Genomic DNA, 20,309 nt, shown 5'->3' with positions numbered 1-20,309 from the left:
TTACTCTGCTGTGGTAAATCCTACCTGAAAATGCCCTAAAATAGAATTACTGGTTTATATTTTTGGGGCAGTCTGTATTGCTGACTATCATGGAGAAATCAGAAATAAGGGGCAGTAACTGTACAAAGCAGTGCCTTCTCAACCAGCAGAGAAAGGCTCTGATAAGCCCTTCAAAGGGTTTGTCAAAGAATTTTCCCCTTTTTACCAGTGAAAAAAGAAGGCACACACTAACTTGGATGGTATCCCCAAGACAAACACAGTAGGAGCAAGCCTTGTATTATTACTAGTCTTGAGTCTCTCTTTTGTGTCTTTGTTTTTGCACAAAATGAATCTTCCTGGCTCTGGAAGGGAGAGCAGACCAAACAGATCACACACCTGAACTTATTCTGTTCTCAGCCAGAGCAAAGTGGGGCGAGATGTGTGGTGAGTCCAATGCTGTGGCCACTCGCATCCAGCCCTGCACATGGAATTGCTCATTCTGTTTATTACCAGGAGCATGGGTGAGGAAATGAACTTGGCTTAAAAATGCCGGATCACATTCCAGAGACAGTTGCATCCCTGTGCTGACTGCTAAAAGGATTCTGAAATTATGCTGTGAGAACCACGGTCAGAGCATCTGTCGATGGAGGCCCGGGAGGCTGCTGGTGGCTGCTGGAGCAGCAGGGCCCTGCTTCCTCCCTGCTGGCCCCAATGCGGGCACCACTAACCGGGATGGAAATGCCTGGTCCCACCGACAGAGCCGAATGCCGCAAACCTGGCCTCGGAGCTCCACCTAGGGGTGTCACCGCTGGGGCTGGGGGCTCCCCCCCCCCGGCAGTTTCTGGCAGAAATTACTGTAATTCACACCCGGCTGCACCGACTGCCTTTGCCCATACTCATCAGAGTAAAACGCTTTTCGTTTTTCTAAAACTGAAAAAAAAAGCATGTCAAGTTCATAAAACCTTCAAGACTACCAACACCCAGACATTATCACCAAATTTCCTTAGAGAGCATCAGCAAGTGCCTGCTGAAACAATGTTAACTCTGCTCAGCTCAGCAGCCTCATGCCCAGAGGAAGAGGTGACCGTTCTCTCATTGAACATCTCCCTTTCCTTTGTCTCATGATGTATGGTACAGCTTCACTATGCCTCCATCAACACTCACAGAAATACACCCACCCTGCTGGGATGGACCAAGCACTAGAACAACATCTACCTGCTAGTGGAAGTCAGACTCTTTTTTCTTGCCTAACACACAAAATTCTAGCATCCAGGACCACTGAGTTTTTTATTGGTACAAGAATTAACTAGCCAAACATGAGTTATTTCACGCAGTGAGGTTACTGTGAGGTAGGGAGAGAGAGCAGCATACTTTTTCTGGTATGCTAGCAGTGGTACTTTCAGGAGAATTTACTTGTATGCTGAAAGGAGCTGCAGGTACTGCTGGAGATACGTGGCAGTAAAACCCCTAAGTGTCAACAGTGTCCAGTGGAGACTCAAGATTCACTTAGATCACTATGCTGGAAGATGATTTTCAAACGTTTTGAGGCAGTACCTTCTAAAACTATTTAGATGAAGCTGGATAAGGAGATAATAAATATCAACAAAATAAATACTTTGGAATTCTAATCTTCTTTGGTTTTGTAGTTCCCAACCAGGATTTTGAAATAAATGTCAAATCAAAGAGTTCCAAAAGAAAAACATCTTGTAAGATCAAGATCTGCAATAACAAGAGCACTCCAAGACTGCCATCTGTTTTCAGTCACTTTAATGTGTCTGTGATATCACTGTCACTAAAACACTATACGGTTTTGCCAAATACGTGCTGCCTTAAGTTGAGTAAGTTCAGTCTGCTTTGCTATTGGAAATAAGCAGCATAATAACTAGAAAAGAAATTGAATGCTGGAAAATGTTTAGACAGGTTAGGCAATGTGTCAATGAAAGCTCTTAGGGGATTGTGTAGCTGGATACTCACAGTTAACATGGCAAACATCAGCTGGCAGACGTTGAAAGCGTGCCTCCAGTTGTGATACAAAACCATTCGATAGTTCTTCCGCACCGTCAAAAGCCACCTACACAATGTCTGAAATTGAAAGTACAATTTGTAGCAGGGCTACTGAATGTGTACAAATGGACAGAGCAGTGCCAAGACAAAAGCAGCAGATATTTGCAGCGCAGATGGTTACCTCGTAGTCAATTTTAAATTTCTGAACCATTCCAAGCTCCATGAACATCCGCAGGGCTGCAGTAATCATGGCATCCACATCGAGCGAGAAGTCATCAAAATGGATATTGTCAATGCCAAGCTCTGACACCAGAGGGATGTTTGCTGCCTGAAAATGCCAAAGGGAAATATCTGATTCAAAACTTCAGTCTTTTTTTCTTTTTTTTTACTCTTACAACAAACAAACTGTACATCAGTTTTGACCTGCCAATACATCCCCTGCTTGATTCAAATGCTGATCAGTAAGTCTTCATCTGAGAAATACAAACACATCAAGCTAACAGAGTGTGGAAACGAGAAGAACCTCGTATGAGCAGGAAATATGTTCACCACCCCAACTGGAGCCCAGATACAGCATTTAGACTGAAAGCTGACCACTTTACAGCTACTGCAGTAACACAATATATTCCAATGCAAACGACAGTGCTGTAATGCAAGAAACATCTGGATAGCCAGAAGCTGGGAGTTGTAATTGCTACCACTTAGAAATGCAAAGTAAATATACTGCTCTGCAGAATTTCTTCATCCAAATGTCTTCACAATCGTAAGCATACAAGTGCCCTTTGCTTTACACTGTTCACTATACACACATAGAACTAAAGAAGAGGAATACAAGAAATGTCTAGCAGAAGTACTCTCCAAAGTAAAATAAAAGAATTTTCAACATGCTGATTATATAGTAAGCCAATAAAAAACCAGCAAAAGCCTTACATTTTTCTTTGTCTGTGTAACAGGGACTTCTGTTTGTAAGAGAGGAATGAGCTTCTCATGCACACACAAAATAGGAATGTGTGCTGGACTGGCTAATGTACTTAGCTCAGCACACAGATGTGCTGTGGCCTGCTCAGTGGCAGCACCTGCGTGAGCCAGGCAGAGGTGCTGACAAACCTCCCAGGCTTCTCTACCCTTCCTTACGGCCCTTCAGACTTGCTGCTCATCTCTCTAGAGAGGGCAGGTGCAGGGGGATGAATCTCCTGAAGGAGCATCTGTCCCCTGTCATTTGCAGTGAGAAGGTGATGGGTCAGGTAGAAGCCTCACAAAGGGGCTGGATCCAGCTCACAGGCTATGGGCTGGACAATGCTGAATTAGTCACATGGATTCAGCTGGTGTGGCATATTCAGCTATGCACTTGCATAAAATACCAATTAGTTCATGCAACTGTAATGTAAGTTCACCTTCACTGTTACAGCTTCTATGTGACTACCTTATGGTTTTCCTTTTTGAAAACCTGTGTTTTGAAATACTGCACTCTAACTACAAATTACTGACATTAAAAATCTTCTTTTGGCTGAAGACAAAGTGCCACCTCAATAATTACTTTATGCAGAGATTAAGCTGCTTTAGCTATACCATGTAAGAGAAGATGGTGGTAGCCTGTCATAAAATAGTATTAACACTGTGGTTTTAACTTACTTGCTAGGTAGAAGAAAAGTCTATTCGGTTCAGTACCCAGTAAAGCATGCCAGTACCTCAGAAAGTCATGGTGCTGTGCCAGGGAGCTTAACTGATACAGGAAATACAACAAACCTATCAAGTGTCATCCCAGGACACAGCTGAAGAACCTCTGGAGCATGCATGCTCCAGAGATGCAAGTTCTGTTAACTACACACTCAGTTGTCTGCTAACATACTTTCCCAGGTTGAATCAATTCAGCATGTTTTTCTGAGTGATCATTGAAATACTGGAATACTTCTAGATGATCCCAACAGGAGTTACACCTTAACAGCCTTTAAGATCTGAAAAACTATGTCTGTACTTCCCAGTGGAAGGAAGGAAGGAAGGAAGGAAGGAAGGAAGGAAGGAAGGAAGGAAGGAAGGAAGGAAGGAAGGAAGGAAGGAAGGAAGGAAGGAAGGATATAAATAAATAAATAAGGCTAGGTGTGAAGCAGAAATGCTGGCCCAGAGACTGTGCTGTCCAGACCTCCAGCAATCCTACAAAAATTGTGACTTTTTAAATCATTCAGTTACTTTTCAGAGACTTGGGAGATATTGGAGATGCACACTAATATTTAGTCTATGAACACAGTCACTGGATAGAAATAAGATTCTTAGTATAATCCCTTTTTGGGAAGAAACACATTTGTACATCATGCTCCGTAGTTCCTTAGTGAAAAGCTTAAATAATAAGCGGAAAGAGAAGCACTTGATTGTGAGCAGAGCTTCTTGAAATTGTTTTGTCAAAACAATCTTTACAAACCCATTGCTGCATTTTCATTAACTTTGAAGTGGGCTCTGATTAACATTTTCAGAGTTTTTGGCCTCTTAAAGAGAAACAGATCTTTTCCTTGCTATTTTTTACTGGAAACCAACACTATTGCCAGCCTGTTGCAATTCAAGGTAGAACACTTGACACAGTTGCTCAACTAAAATTGGTTTTTTATTTGTCAAACAATGGAGAAATAACAATATATTCCCAATCTATTGCAAATTGAACAACAGGATATTAACAAAGCAAGTCAAAAACGATTTCTTCCCACGTCAGTCTCAAACTTTTAAATATTTATGAGGTTTTACATTCCTAAATTTAACAGGAGTGCCATAATCCAAAATAACTGCTGAATTAATAGCCAGGAGATAACATTTGTATAAAAGAACCATTTGCTTTACAACAGCAATAAAGGAAACAACAGAATTATGAGTGCAGAGCCTAATTTGAATAATGTTACAAAAAATGATATGTTGTGGGGCTGCAGCAATATTCTGGCTGCACCTGGCATTGACTATCCTCAGCTTCTTAGGCTAGAAATGCAGAAGTCCAGGGTTTAGAGAAGAATAGTCATTAAAACTTCATTATTTTAATTACAGAGATATAAAAAAATATTAATAGGGCAGAATACTAAAACATATCCCTCCCTGAAATTTTGCAGTGCTGCAGGAAAAATTCCAGTGGATATCTTAAAATAAACAGCAATAACAACACTCTCTTTTAGGAAAACAGAGAGGATGAATGTACCATGACAGCAAAAGGGAGGGGCAGGCAACTAAAAATCAAGTTACAGTGAAATTATTTTTTAAAGCACCCCAGTGATTTAGAATCACTTAAAAGACTTGGGAAGTATTTTGAAACATACTGATAAATAGATTAGTATGGCTTTGTTTAAGAAAAAGGCACATTCTGCCATTTGATATACTCAGCTTCCTTCCCATGCGACACTAGAACTATTCTGTAGCAGCAACTTCCACTTACTGAACGTAGTCCACTTTTTGCATAACCTTATTTACAGTGGCATGTGGAATGCTCAGCAAGGTTTCCTCATCAGAAAATACTGCCAGACTGATGGAAAAAAAGTAACAAGAAACTTGATTATATTTCGCACATACAAAGATATCTCATGAAATGTATATCCCAGTGTAGCAAAAGAATGGCAAAATGATATGGTGTACATCTTAAATCCCAGGGGCATTGTCAGAGTCCAGAGTCCACATACTATTCGAATAGCAGGTCAGGATCTGACCTCATGTACACTCTGGAGTGAAACTGGAGCTCCAGACAATGTGACACACACAAGAAATGAAATTGTCTTTTCAAGTATCTCTTCATCTCGAATCTCTCTCAGAAGATTAGGATCTGAAAAACCTTAAAGGATTATCATCAAAAGCTGAAGAAAGCATCAAAATGAAGAATATTTAAATGTGATGCCTTCATTATCTCTCACATAATCCCCTATGATTCTATGAAGCCATTTTGAAGACATCATTTTCTGATGGCAAAGATTTTTATTTGTGAATGTTTCTTTTCATATATAAAGGCCTCTAAAGTACTTGCTTATATTTATAGCTGCAGGCAGGCATCTTTTAAAATACATCTTTATAGTCAGTTATCAGCAGCAGTGGACAAATTTTGTACTACTTCATAGCCATGGAAGACCAAAGCCTGTTATATTCAGTCTGACACATTTACTCTCTCCAAAAGAGAATCAAATGTTGTAGCTCAGGCATGTTTAATGCCCAGAGCAAACTGGCTTTTAAAGGCCTCCATCTGTTACTGGAGACTCTGGATGGCAACTCTTTGCCCTTCACAATGCTGAATTAGCACCTCTTTTCCAATGACAACTGAAGCAGAAGCAGGACAGTGGCATTTACAGGGAATTTTACAATATTTACAGTAAAGGGGAGTGGGTATGGAAATGACTTATGTGTAGTTTCCTCTTGATTTTGATTCTAATAATTTTTTAAACATGATTATCACAGGAGCATTTCTCTGACTTCAATAGTGGGATCACCCAGAAACACAGACTCCTTTAGTTTGGAGAGAGCTTTGGAGACCAACCATTCCTATGCCCCTGCCCCAAGGAGACCGCATGCTGCCATATAAACACACTTTGCAGCTGCCAGATCTACGAGACTCCTAGAACAGCAATGTTCCAGTCATGTGAATGTCTTGTATCTGAACAGTTGTTGGATAAAATAAATGGTGGAACAGGATTTGTGTATTTTATACCTCCTCAGATTAACCCTACAGATAAACAGAGGGTGGCAATTGTGAGATCAAATGCCCAAACTGTGCCCCAAGTCCCACAGTAGGTGTCTGAGCCCTTTGCTGGAAAAGGTCATTCCTTGATTTAGTCCAAGTTTTACATCTGTAAACCAAGAATAATGCAGTACATGCATCCAGCTTCAAAATCTGCAGCTGAAGCACGTATATGGATGTGGTGCAAGTGCTCCACTGTCAAATGGCAAATGAACAGCATGACAAGTGCTTTAGATGTGAAATGCAGAACAAAGAAAGTGGCATTTAGACTTGTTTCAAAAAGTTGTGTTTGGTTAGACCATTTACCAAACATAACTACTGCTTAGTATGATGCTAGTATTTCTTTTAATTAAAAGAGAAACTTCACAGCATTAAGAAAGCCGTGAAGAAGCTTAGTCTGCTTCTTCTATCAGAACAAGAAAAGTAGCCATTAAGCAATATATCACTACCAAATATAGCATTTAGGATTTTTTTTTTTTTTTATTATCATACAGTGTGGGCTTAGGACAAAAGTATGGTATTTACTTTCTGCTTTTGGGATAAAACTGTATGTGCCTGAGGAAAGAATTTGTAATTTAAAAGTCTTATAATTTTCATTTTAAAAGGGCAAGGGAAGGTATGTCATTACAGTATTACACATACTATTTCCAAAACTAGGCCCAGAATTATAGCTAAAAAGCAGAAAAAAATTTCAAATATTTCTAATCAGTCACTCAATTCTATCTGAACATATCACTTTCTGAAATTGGGGCCCATCAAAAAGAAATAATACATTTCAGAGATAAAAATATGATGTATAAAATGTTACAAACCATAATAGACACAAAATATGTTATTTTATGTTACTAAAAATCAATTCTTGATGCTAAAGTTGTTTCCTAGTACACAAAAACAAAATATATGGCAGCCTATAAAAGGAACAAGAAATTTTGATTTTAAAAGAACAGAGACATAAAATAAAAACAATTAATGGTCTAGGCATCTATTATTCTTAAGGCCAAAGTCCATAACCACAGCAGCCTAGGACTGGAGTTTTACAGGGCATGCACATTGGACACAATGATCTCCCAAGGCGCGCTGGGGAGTGTTCACGTCCTTTTGGCTGATGGTGATTAGGAAAGAACCAATGTGTCACATACTGCAGGCTAGCAACTGTCGAGTTTTTATGACCATCAGTGCAGATGAGAAGTTTGTACAAAAGGGTCTATTCAGTCTCTGTTTCAGAATTTCAAACAAACACAAGCAGCAAACCTAGGGCAACTATTTCTCTGTACTACAAAAGTGTCAGGCTGCCATTTCCCACAAAGCTTTACTTGGTTTTGGTGGCAAAAAGTCAGCTTTGTTACTCCCATGAAGAGCAGAATGGGTAATGTGGACTGACCCCCCTGCATGCCTGTAAATTTGGGAGGGTGAGGAAACTGGGATACAACGTAGCCTTTTCCTACCCAGAAAGTGGAGGAAAAGTTCTAGCTCCTTCCTTGAAGCCTCAGAAGAGGAAAAACATGATTAAGGGTGGAAGGAACAGGGACAGATTCTTGTCGTGGTGGACACGATGTGAAGGCATAGGGGGGAACTCACGTTTGGTGACAAACAGCCCAGACTGTGCCCTGCAACTCTCAGTTGGGCACACGGTGGAAGAGAGCATGTGAAAAAAGTGAAGGGGTTGCCACGATCAGACACTAAAAAAACCCAGAACCAGAACCTCAAAAATCCCACCAGAGCCACAATGGCACATGTACTGGTATTACACTATTTTTTTGATCCCAGCACACTCCAGCAGCTCTCAGTGCACCAAAGCCAACCTGCAGAACCACCGGTCCCATGTCACCCTGGGGCCCTGGTGGTGCTGCAGGAGCACAATGGCACTGGGATTCCTGAGAGCCACTGAAATTTTCTTTCCAAGCAGCTGTGACAAATCAGGCTGGCAGTACAGTGACTGGTGGGGAAAGTTATGCAAATATATGAGTGGGTTACTGCTCCACTGGGGAGAAAGTCCTATTTCAGACCTGCTAGAGTGACAGCTATAGCAGAATACTGTCAGGTAGACAATAAATAATATTGACAACACCTTCAACCTGACAACGTACATTTGCAGGAATCCTACAGAGAACACTTCAGTGATTCTCTTTAAAGTTTTTGTCTTTTTCTCCTTACTTTTTGTCAAGTTCTGATTGCAGGTTTAAAAGAAATCCAGACATCCCATTCTGAACCCATAAAGCACTCCCTAGGAGCACCCAGGACTGCCCAAAAGAGCTTCCTCCCCAAACCCAGAGGTTCATCTCACTACAGCATCACAAGCCAAGGCTTATCCCATGTGAGGCTTCTGCAGGGAAGGCTGAACACCGAGCCCAGATCCTCTGCCCAGAGCAGAACGGACATCCTCCACTCCCCCCTTCATCCACAAAGCCCCCCAGCAGAGAAAGCCTAAGCACCCTGCACTGTCCCACAAGCTCTGGTTCACACACAAGTCACAGCCTCATCACCACAACCTTTCTGAAAAACTCAAAATGTGCAGATCCCATTCTTTCAACAAAAAACCAAATAATAGGCACTTAAATCTTGTATTTATTTAGCTCCTTAATTACTACCTACGTATTACTAGCTTTATAAATTTTCTCTAAGTAAAAGTTGCTTTCATGTATCACTGCTTTAAGGTAAAAGGCTGCAATACAAACAAAACCACTAATTTCTTGACATTCATGTTTTGAATGTATGTATATATTATGCTGCTTATAACTTTTCCTTACCACTCCTCACAGCAACAGGTTTCCTTCAGGGAAAGTAGAGGTAGCACAAGTAGATACTGGAATCAGGATAACAGTAGAGTTTATGAAGGCTATACATAGAAATAGATTTTTCTGTTATTTTTGGGGTGGGGTTTTTGCGTGTCCCTGAGCTTGTTGCAGGGACAGAACACACACACAGCTGTGTGGCAGCAGAGAAAGCAGGGGTAGGCCAGTTACGCTGAAGCGACCGAACAGGCTGTTGGATGCACAGGCACATTATGACTGGGAGGGGAGGTGTGTGCTATAGTCTATTTCTCATACATGTAAAGTGTTTGCAGTTTAAATTTGAAAGACTAAACCCACAGAACTACTGACACAATCTCTTCTAGAAAGTATATTTACTCTGCCAGGGATTTTGCCCAGACTAAATCAATAGCTGGCCCCACCCTGAGCAGACAATGAAACAGTGTAATAAATAACCTATACAAGATTGCAATTACAAATATTTTTTTACATAATATAGGCTAGATAATGTTTTGGTTGATGACACATACATCCCAAATTGATCTAGAAAACAAGTGTGCATCCAGGGAATTTTTTCTTTCAAATAATCCCAAAGCCTAAGTTAATACTGCATAGAAGCACGGTCACTCACATGCTCATGTGTGGGAACAGCCCTTTCAGCACAGCCTCATTCTCACCACCTGATGGAGAAATGCAAAAAAAAAAAAAAAAATTGCTGGATATGAGACTGGACATAACATGGCTGAACCTGCACGGATATTTCTCTTCAGTCTCTCAGTGACTTGTGCAAGAAGGGCAGGCTACCTTGTGCTGGGAACATATTCTACACATGCACTCACAGAAACACTGTGGTGGTGTGAAATTGCACTGGCATTACTTTTCAGGATTTTACGGCTTAACAGAAATGCTGCTTGGCGACCAGCCTTAAAGTGGAGCAAGGATGGCACCCAGTGGCCAAACAGATTCATCTCAGAAAAAACATGTCTCCCACTCTTCACTTTTGAGTGTTTTACTTATGAAAAGGTTCTAGCTCTAATATCAACTCGTTGGAAATGTCAAAAGCCTTTAAAGAACACTGCGTTCTTCCTCTGGGAGACATTTATGTTTCTTGCTGTAAAATACTAAAAACAAACAAACAAAAATCCTATAGAAATATTGCCATTAATAATTTAAAATCAACACAAGCAAACATTTATGACAAACAATTGCTTGCAGCTGGCACACTGCACAGAAGCAGAAATAAAGAAAAATATTTTTTTCATTTGTAGGGTATATGCTAAGTTTAAAAAAAAAATCCTGTTTTTAAATCCAGTACAGCTAAGTTTTTTAATTTTAAAATTTAAATTGATAATATCAATGCCAACTAGAAAGTTTCTATCTAAATAAAGTTTGGTGAAAAGCAACTTCATTTTTTAACCAGAAAATGCCTAGGTATAATTCTCAGTCTGCTGGGGCTACAGAAGCAATCAAGCACAGATAAATAAAGAATAATTTAAAATGTGAAATATTATGCCATTTTTATAGATTTCTTTGAAAATTCTTTCATGAGACAAAATAAACACTACAATGGTCTTTCTGGAGCACTTGGGAATGCAGGTCTCAGAAGAGTGAGCTGTTCACATACAGGGCCAGCCCAAGGGATGTCTTATCAACTGTGTGGGGAATAACTTGCTCCTTGTTGGTGGCAAAGTAACTATGATAAAGTCACACTGAAGAACTCCTACATTACCATCTTTCACTGAAGTACCTCAAATTTTAAATTATGCTGGCCCACTTTCAGTGCAGGAGTCTTTGCTAGATAAATTTTTCTTCCTGTCTGAAAATCTTTCCTAACAGAAATTCCAAAGTCTGTCACTGACTGAAGTACACTACTTTATTATTTGGCAAGTGTTGTTTTTTCCTTTTTAAATCATTCATCAGATATCCCTCTGGCTTGGATGGCAATGTAAATATATTCCATGCCTTATGACTTTTTGCATGGTTGCTGGCTACCTAGGGTAGCAATGTTGAACTGTGTTTGTTCCTTAATGTTTTCCATCTGACAAGGGATTCTTACGGAGTATGATGACTGATCAGATGGAAGAACAGACAACAGGTCTGTTGGGTACTAAATTATGTCACCTTCACTTGGGAGCAATACTGTGTTCCAACAATTGCTTTTTCTAACTTGTTTTTCGAAGCATTCTCAAGACCTGGACCAATTGTAGTTTTGCATATGGAAACAGATGCAAGAAACACAAAATTTCCCATGTGAATAACAGAAATCCAGTATCTGGGAACAGCAAAGTAGCAGCATGCTTTTTTTAGTATGGACAACTTAATAATCCTAAGTGTTTTATTAATTCTCTGCTGAAAATGTCTGTTGTTTAAGTGTCACTGTATTACTGTGCATAATTACTAAGAAACTGAAAAACAGCCACTATTAAAGGCAGTAAGTCAGTGATATTTTCAACTACATGGAAGGGTTTTTTTTAGTACTGTAAATATTAGAGTATAGCAGAAATAATTAGAATTATCTAGATCAATTGAAGTCTATTTCAGCTTTAGAGAAGGCAGCTTTTTAAAGTAACTAGTACAAAGACTGTTTTGATCAGGCACATATTTTAATTTTGTTATTTTCATTGGTTGAAGTTTATTACTTTTTAAAGTATTTAATGAGGAGATTTAAGCTGTGGTCTAACTATGAAGTAGTTGATCTCAGAACTAGTCATTTATTATTTAATATTTCTAGTTACTGTGTGTCTTTACTCTGCAGTTAGAATATAAATGTTGATTTTTCACTTCTTCTTTTTAATCATAACGCTGAAGATCCCTTCTTTCTAACCCACAGTGTAAATGTATCCAAAGATTATTCTGCATAGCATAAAGATATAGGAATAAATATATTTTGCCTTTGCATATTAAAAAAATTCTACAGAAGTTCCTTACTGAGTTCTGTAATGCCCTTGCCCTGAAGCAATCCAGAATCTATTCCTTGCTGAAAGAAGCCTATATCTTTTAAAAATTATTTTAATGACTTGGCTAAACTCATAAATTAACAGAAAAAGTTGTCTGGGCATGATTATATGATTAAATTGTGGGCTTTAGCTAGATTCCAGGCCACAGGCTTCTTTCTTTTGCCTTAACTCTCTCAATCATATACAGTTTTTCCTCAAAAGAAAGATTTATTTTAAACCAGGATTTACTTATCTCCTGCACCAGAAAATAAACTGGTTTTGTGCAAGCTTATCATGCAAATGCAATACAGTTGCATCACACAAATGTGTTGCAGTCCAAAAAGTAGAATTGTTGAAACCTTTCACAGATGTTTTAATATTTCTGTCCCCTCTTTGCAAATGGGAAACCAAAACATTAAGCAGTGCCTTGCCCTGCTCAGATGATTTGGCAACACAAGGACAAGGAACTTGCCCAGTTAGACTGCAGACATTTAGAGGGTGGAAGTATCCTCACAACAACTACAGCCTCCCTTGAACTCCTCCAGAGTCAACAGGCAGGGCAGGCTGGACACAGGATGGCAGCTCAGTGCTTGAGCCTCACCAGGCTAAAATACTCCTTGTAAACCTTACCTCCACAACATCTTGGAAAATTCATATTCCATTGCCCCAGAGGGAAAGGAACATTTTACTCTGGGAGCTCTATGTTTTCACCTGAAATAATAAATGTGGCCATTTTAGAAACACAAGAGGAATCTTTTCAGCAACCTTTTGCAGCAGTTTAATCTCATCTTGATTACCTATGCTGAAATTTCAATAAAACTGAACGTTTAAATTTTTGAAACCAAATTCAGAATTCCCACTAGCTTTCTCTATTAACTATTCCTTGAATTAGGGTAGGCACTGTAGTACGGCACCAGTCTAGCAGGACAGCTCCAGAAGTAATGCCTGAAAGGTGCTTCTCATGTCTCTGACACATAAAATTAATCTGACTTTATGTCTGATAAAACACCTCATGGAAGAAAATAAGCAAAACCCCTCAGGGAATATTATTTGAACTGAAAAAACATACCCCCCTGGTGCACTCCTTTCTGCTTTGGTGAGCTGCGCCTTGGAGATTCCCTGACCCAGAGAACATCAGTCTCTGCCTTTTCCTTCTGCTAATTCATCATTTTAACTCATTAACATCTACAGTGATAGGTCATATAGTTTAACTACTAGTTTGCTGAAGAGACATTTTTAATCAGATTAAAATCTCCACCCTAATTTCATCTGATGTCCCTAAATCCAGACATTTTATGAGAAAATACCATGAACAATCTTTCCCTACTCCACTTCTCCATGCCATTCCCTGTTCACTGAAACTGGAAAAAAACTGAACTACAGAGCACTTGCTGGAAGTCAGATGACAGCCTCACATTTCAGAAACTAGTATAAACACTCAGTATTTTATCATTATTTATTATTTTCAGTGTATGCAATGTGTTCTTGACTTCTTATTTCCATGACAACTGAAGACATGGGCACATGTCGAAGTGTACAAAATAACGTAATAAATAAAGACCTTGGTTTCATGAATTATGAAACTCTTAACACGGTGCTTGTCTTATGTGGGCAGTGGATGTGGAAAAGTAGAGAAATAAACTGTGTTTTACATCTTGTGATCCTGTACCTTTCTCAAAAGGGAAAAAGGGAGCACAATTCAATTTCAACGCCCTGGTTACCCTGAAGTTTTCTTTAGTTTTTTTCCTATTGTTGCTATTTTCAGCAGAACCTGAGCAGCTGGAATAGCACTAGGGAAAAGCTCAGTGCCAGCCAAAGGGAAGTGTGTGTGAGCAGCCTTGGAGGCCAATCTGCAGCATGTGAAGAGCTCCGTGTTTCCCCACACACATGGCCAGGCCCACGGGTTGCAGTGCTGATGCTGCAGTGTGACTACGTGCTTGTGGGTTTGGTAAACACAGGTTACCAAACAGATTGACACAGCAGTGCAGCAGAACAGCAGCAGTGCATAAACCCCCCATATTCTATGGCAATATTTCATAAATGGTACAAGACAAAGGCCACATTACCTTTCTGAAATTTAATTACTGGGGAAGACTATGAATTAATTACTATAAACTACTAAAAATTATTTAATTACAAGCTTATAAAAGTAATTAAATTAGTTCTAAATTGAAAGATGACAATAACATAGCCAAGGAATGCCTTCCCTATTGCTTCAGAGATTGAAGATAAAATCAGTACAAAAATTTTATTTTTTTTCGTTGTGCTGCCCATTGTTACACATTTAAGGGTGCATAAGGCGTGAATAACAAATGGTAAATCATGCGTAACTCACTCCAAGTATCAAATTCACATAGATCCATCATCTTTCATGGATTCAACTGTTTATATTGTCATATACAGTAGCAGTCTTAAAAGTTATTTCTTGTTTAGTTCAACTCTTTCCATCATTCTGTAGTTAAATGAGTGTTTTTAAGAAAGACACAAAAGCCTCCCTATGTGAAGGTAGATCTTAAATAGCCACACTTCAGGCTGCAAAATTGAGAAAGGCAGAAATTGTTATTCATGCTACATTTTGAATTGAAGATTCTGTAAATCAGGTGATACATTATTTTCCATTGTGTATCTCTCCTGTGTGCTGTTTGACCTAAAAAAGGGAATATCTCACAGGGCTATAAATAATGCATCATAGTCATTAAATATTGATCTGGCTTATACCATCGACAGCTGCGCAATTAGGCTTGCTTCTTAAAAATAGCTTCTTGTACACTGCCCATAATAGGACAGTGGTTACATATTCTCTTTGGAAACTACATTGGTTAAATTTAAAGGTGATGTGTGTTTGTTAAGCTGCTTGCTAAGACACAGGACTTGTTCATTACTGTCTCATAAATCAGTAACTCTTGCTATAAATATCCAGTCCTGGACACAATTCTGCATTCTTTACTCATGTATCTACATCTGTCTAACACATAACTATATTTAGGCTCACAGAACTGGAATTTCAGTAAGAAGAAACCTGGCACTACAGGACTATCCTATAGGATAGCTTCAATCTTAGATTAATCAGACTTCAAGTGCCTTATCTATTCCAGTGACACAAATGCTTATAGCTAAGCACTAGCACTAGTACACGACAGAAATGACAGAATAGTCTTTCAAGTCTAAAATACAAGGGAGAACTGAGTTGCCACAGTTTCTAAAATAATAGCTTTTTCTAACTTTTTAAAAATAAAATTAATATTGATGTGGGGATGATTCAACAGTGCATTACTTTAGCTTATCCTGCCAAAATTCAGTTTGAATTTAGCATAATTATGTAGATGCAAGGGAGGAGAAGCATTGTGATAAATCAGGCTGAAGACTGCAGACATTGTCAGAAAAATTTGCACTCAAGGTGATGGGGTTTTTTGTTTTACTTGCAAATGCCCATGAAAAGCAAAGTTTAGTTTTTCTTCCTGTATCTGGAGGAATGGTATCAGAAATCTACTTAGCACAGTTATGTGGCACATATCAGAAAACCTAAAAAATATTATGCAGTTGTGTGAATTTAACAGTATAATAAATATAATTTTTTTTTGGAAGCCATCATAATCTAAACCTAAAAATTAAAACCCAAAAAATCTAAAAATATTTAGTAGCCAATTGTATGACATGGTCAATTTTCATATACTCACGTTTCATTGTTCCATACTGTGAACTTCCCTCTGTATTTTTCCAGCTCCACCAGCAATAGTGCTTTGCACTTTTTCCCAGATAAACATCTGGAAAAAGGTATTTAATTCCTTAAGGGTTTCTTATTAAGGTGGGGTTTTCTTCATTAATTCTTAGATGGGATTATAAGAAACAGAAATAAATGTCATTAATCTTACAGAACCTGGTCACAGTGATTATGCTTAATTCTTTAAAAGATACCAGGTATATTTGTTAATTTGTATGTTTGTGAATTCATCCACTAACAGTAAGAAATTATTGATGAAACTTCAAGGGAAAAAAATCAACTTTTACTAGTCTGCCTAGGCTTTCTATAATGCAATAAGATAATTCACTGGTAAAAACCAGAGAAAAAATAAACTTCAAGTAGACTTGCAATTTTTCACTTTTTATCAGAATATTCTTGAGATCCTAAGCAAATAAAACTTAATGGAGAAACAGTTTATGAAGACTATAAAAAATAAGATTATAAAGAGGGAAAGAAAAAACTTGTACTAAAAGAGTATGTAATTATTTCCATGCTTCTGGGGTCCGGTTACAATATATTTGAGGTAATATGTTGAGAAGTTGCCAACTCAAATGCATTGTCACTCCAAATCATTAATTACTGCTAGGTGCTGTGTCAGTCAGGAGCCAATAGTGAGCTCCTGGCATTACTCTCATTTAGATGTTCCTATCGTGTGTGTGTCTGCTCTGACTGAACCAGGACATCAGGTAAATCGTAACAGACATGTGCTCTGACATCTGCCAATAAATCACCACAGAGAGAGGGGACAGTTCTAGACTCAAACACCCCCAGAGGGAGGGATGGTTTATTAGCCAGTCAAGTCTAGAAGATGACCCTAATATAACAAAGGGCTTACACAAAATATAACAATATAATGAACAGAGAAAAGAACAGTGATTTCAGGGTAGGATGCCTTGGGAGACCTCAGCAGGGAGACCGGCTGCAAGCAGGGAGATGGGAGTAATTTCATCCCACAGATGGATGGCCCTCTCTGGGGATGAGCTCTGTGTCACAGGCCCACAGGACATGCTGGTTGTCTCTGGGATTTTGTTCTTCTGTTTTGTTTACATCCAGTGGTGTAAAGGCATTAACAAAGACTACTTGAGACTCATTTTGTCAGGAACTGAAAATGAGAAAACTGGATATAGGCAAGGGAAAATTTTTCTGAAAAATTAGCTTAAATTACTTTAAGGATAGCTTGGTTATATTCCTTTTTTTCTCATCTATGTTCTTCATTGGAAATGTATCTTTTGGCATTACTAATGAATAAATGCTTTTCATTTCCTTTTACCTTATTATTAACCATTAAATGGATAGTTGCATGCCTTCAAGGTAAACAGATCATAAAAAGACATTTCTTACTTGGAGACTGGTCTATCTATTAATGAAGTCACCTGGGAAAACAAGTAGAATAGCTTCTCATCACACAAGCATCTGAGTCCAAAGGGTAACATAGCAGGCTGTTATTTCAACTGCACAGACTGTGAAAGAGAGTTGTCTTGCAGTGGCTGACAGCAATCAAGAATGGCCCTCTTGTACATACAAAGATACTGGTGGAATCCTGAGAGTCATAGAAACTGTATTACAGGTGCTTATTCTAAGGTAAATGGAAATACAAAAATAAAATAGGAAATTGATGAATCTTTATCCCTTTCTTTCCTCTCTCTCAACACAGTGTTTAGCTCCTTTTGCCAAACACTGAATACAACTTCTTGCACACACAAAAGTATTCCCTGTAGTGTTGGAATGATCTTCAAGCAAGACTTCAGTAATCTCATCTTCAGCACACACAAGTTTGGGTAACTGTACCAGTAACTACAATGAAGGTAGAATATTATACCCTTATCACCAGGTATCGATACAGAGTCTTAAGGCACAGCCACCATTTGGGCAATAATCTTCAAACTAATTAACTAGCAAGAGCTGCCCTTCCTCAGCCCAGATAACTCATCAGTATCAGCTCTATGCCAGCCATGTTTTCAAGAGTAAGAATTACCACCCAAGAGCTATTTTGCAGCCAGACAGATGCCAGGGTTCCAGAGCACGGAATGACAGCAGCGTGGGGTCACAACAGTCCAGATCTCCTTCCCAAACTTCACTACAGTCTCTGATGCACTTTGTGTCCAGGAGACCAACAGTGATACCCACCATGAGAGCCTCCCAAGCAGCTTTGAGGAGCCCTCTACCATCATTGTCTCCTCATAGCCAAGGGAAGCATCACCAAGTTTCCCAAGTGCCTCCTCAAGCAGGAAAAGACAGTCTATCACAAAAGCAGCTCTGGATTGCTGGCAGTGATTAAAGATCAAGGTCACTGTTCCCCCCACTCTCTAGCCCATGGAAAGGCAGGATTCAGTGAAAACATGCAATTATTGGTCCCTAGCAATGCTACACTCAGAACACATCACTTCCACATTCTGCCCAGGGTTCTTAGAGGAGTTAGAAGATTCCTCATCTTTCCATCCAGCCTTCTGACCCTACGCACAATCAGGATAGAGAATGTTTTGCTTTTTTAGTAAGCACAGGGCAGCTTCCACACTATAAGCATGGAAAGTCTCAAGTTCCTCTCTTTTTTTCTAGTCCCTCCCTCATCTCCTACACGGTATGACTTCCCTGTGATGGTTCCTGCTGAGGAGGCCACCAAACCCACACTGACATGCAGTGCCAGTAGCTGGTGCTGGCACAATGGGACTTTGCTGCTGTGCACCCACCACTGCAGCTCTTGACCCTTTGAAAGACATCTTCCACCTTCCCTACTTAACAGCCTAACATGTAATATGTCCTCTATAAATCATTGTTAATTAAGATTTTCTGCTTATCATGTAAAACTTCTCTCAGATAATCTACACTAATATTAATTTACTCTTATATTTTCAGAAATAAGTAGAAACTTAAATCTTACCTTGAATTTATCAACTTCTGCCTTCGAACATGTTGCATGATAAGACAACACCTGCCCCAGAACAAAAGATAAAAAACATTTTCATACACTTGACGAGTAGAAATATCAGGGCGCTATACTGCAGTCTAATCAATTATGTTTACAGCCAATTTAATTAGCATTTATGTGATAATTCAGTTCTGATTGACAGCACATAATAGCTAATTGCAGGTTATCAGGCAGACATTTGGCATTTATATTGCAGGGAATTTTATAGGGAATAACGGACAGTAAGTAATTTAATATTATAAGGATTCCTACATTATTCTCCTGGAGTTCTACAATCAAAAGAGAAAGAATTTAATGTAAAAATAACAACAGATTTACAGACTTTTAATAATGCCTTCTGCTATACTGAAAAGCTTAATGCCTATACTAGTGGCACATCACTGCATCCAAATATCAGCACCTCTAGGTGCTATGTCTGACATTCTCTTCAATACCATTCTGGAGATGGCAGCATCAAATAAAATGCACAAAGTACTGCACACATGCTCTTATTACCTGCTGGTATGCATCTATTTCTATGTAGTACATTCTCTCCTTATGGGATGATACAAACATTGAACAAGCACTGCAGAAGGTGCAAGAGCCATCCTGTGTTCTGGACCCACTGCGATCTCTGTGTATGGGACGAGCTGCTGGTCCATGAGGGAGCTCCCAGAGCCAGAGCACTCCCAGCAAGGACAGGTCCTCCTCCCCACACTGCAACACTCAACCTGCTGATGTGCTGTGAGCTTTCATACATGTTTCTCATTTTGAAATAATTTTCATCTATGAATGTCTCTGTTATTCATACAAATACCTAAACTGTATCTCCTATGGCTTTGACTTGCAATACCTTGTGGCAGTAAGTCCCAAGATATATTTACTCTTATCAGTTTTGGAGATGCCACCTTTTACAGAAATTCATTCCTGCACTATAAAAGAATAAATAACAAACATAAACTCATTTATTCTGTACCCCATTTTACTTTGTATAATTATAACATCACGTCCTTTCTCAAATAGTATCTATTTTTCTGTCCAACCATATTGCAACTTCTCTCAGAAATTGGTAAGATTAGTCAAACTACACCCTCTGCTATGACAGATGACACTTAGTACCAAAATTCTCATCAAGCTTCTCCTTGATCTGTGTTCAATATATCCCTCTAGATTTTTAGTCTTCCTTAGTATTTGTTATTCTAATCTTTTAATCATTTGGATATGTTGTTTCCTTAATATAAAAGAAGTATTTAGCCTGGCTTTGAACCTTTCCTATAATTTATTTATGTTTTTCTCTTCTATT

At 38.9% G+C, this 20,309-nt stretch overlaps 1 protein-coding gene across 2 annotated transcripts in view; it reads right to left on the bottom strand.

Annotated features, from left to right (window-relative positions):
• Positions 1-20,309, bottom strand: part of PDE11A (phosphodiesterase 11A) — a gene marked incomplete at both ends in the record, with an annotated part of 115,728 nt that overhangs the window by 31,353 nt on the left and 64,066 nt on the right. For both annotated transcript variants that reach the window (XM_082285507.1, XM_082285506.1), the window contains 3 exons: positions 1,954-2,061; positions 2,165-2,311; positions 18,980-19,030. In XM_082285507.1, coding sequence (XP_082141633.1) covers positions 1,954-2,061; positions 2,165-2,311; positions 18,980-19,030 — 306 coding nt within the window. The remainder of the gene's footprint in view (positions 1-1,953; positions 2,062-2,164; positions 2,312-18,979; positions 19,031-20,309) is intronic.

The sequence above is a fragment of the Coloeus monedula genome (assembly GCF_965178545.1).
Source record: "Coloeus monedula genome assembly, chromosome: 7".
NCBI classification, from domain to species: domain Eukaryota; kingdom Metazoa; phylum Chordata; class Aves; order Passeriformes; family Corvidae; genus Coloeus; species Coloeus monedula.
This window is presented reverse-complemented; position numbering and strand designations above follow the sequence as displayed.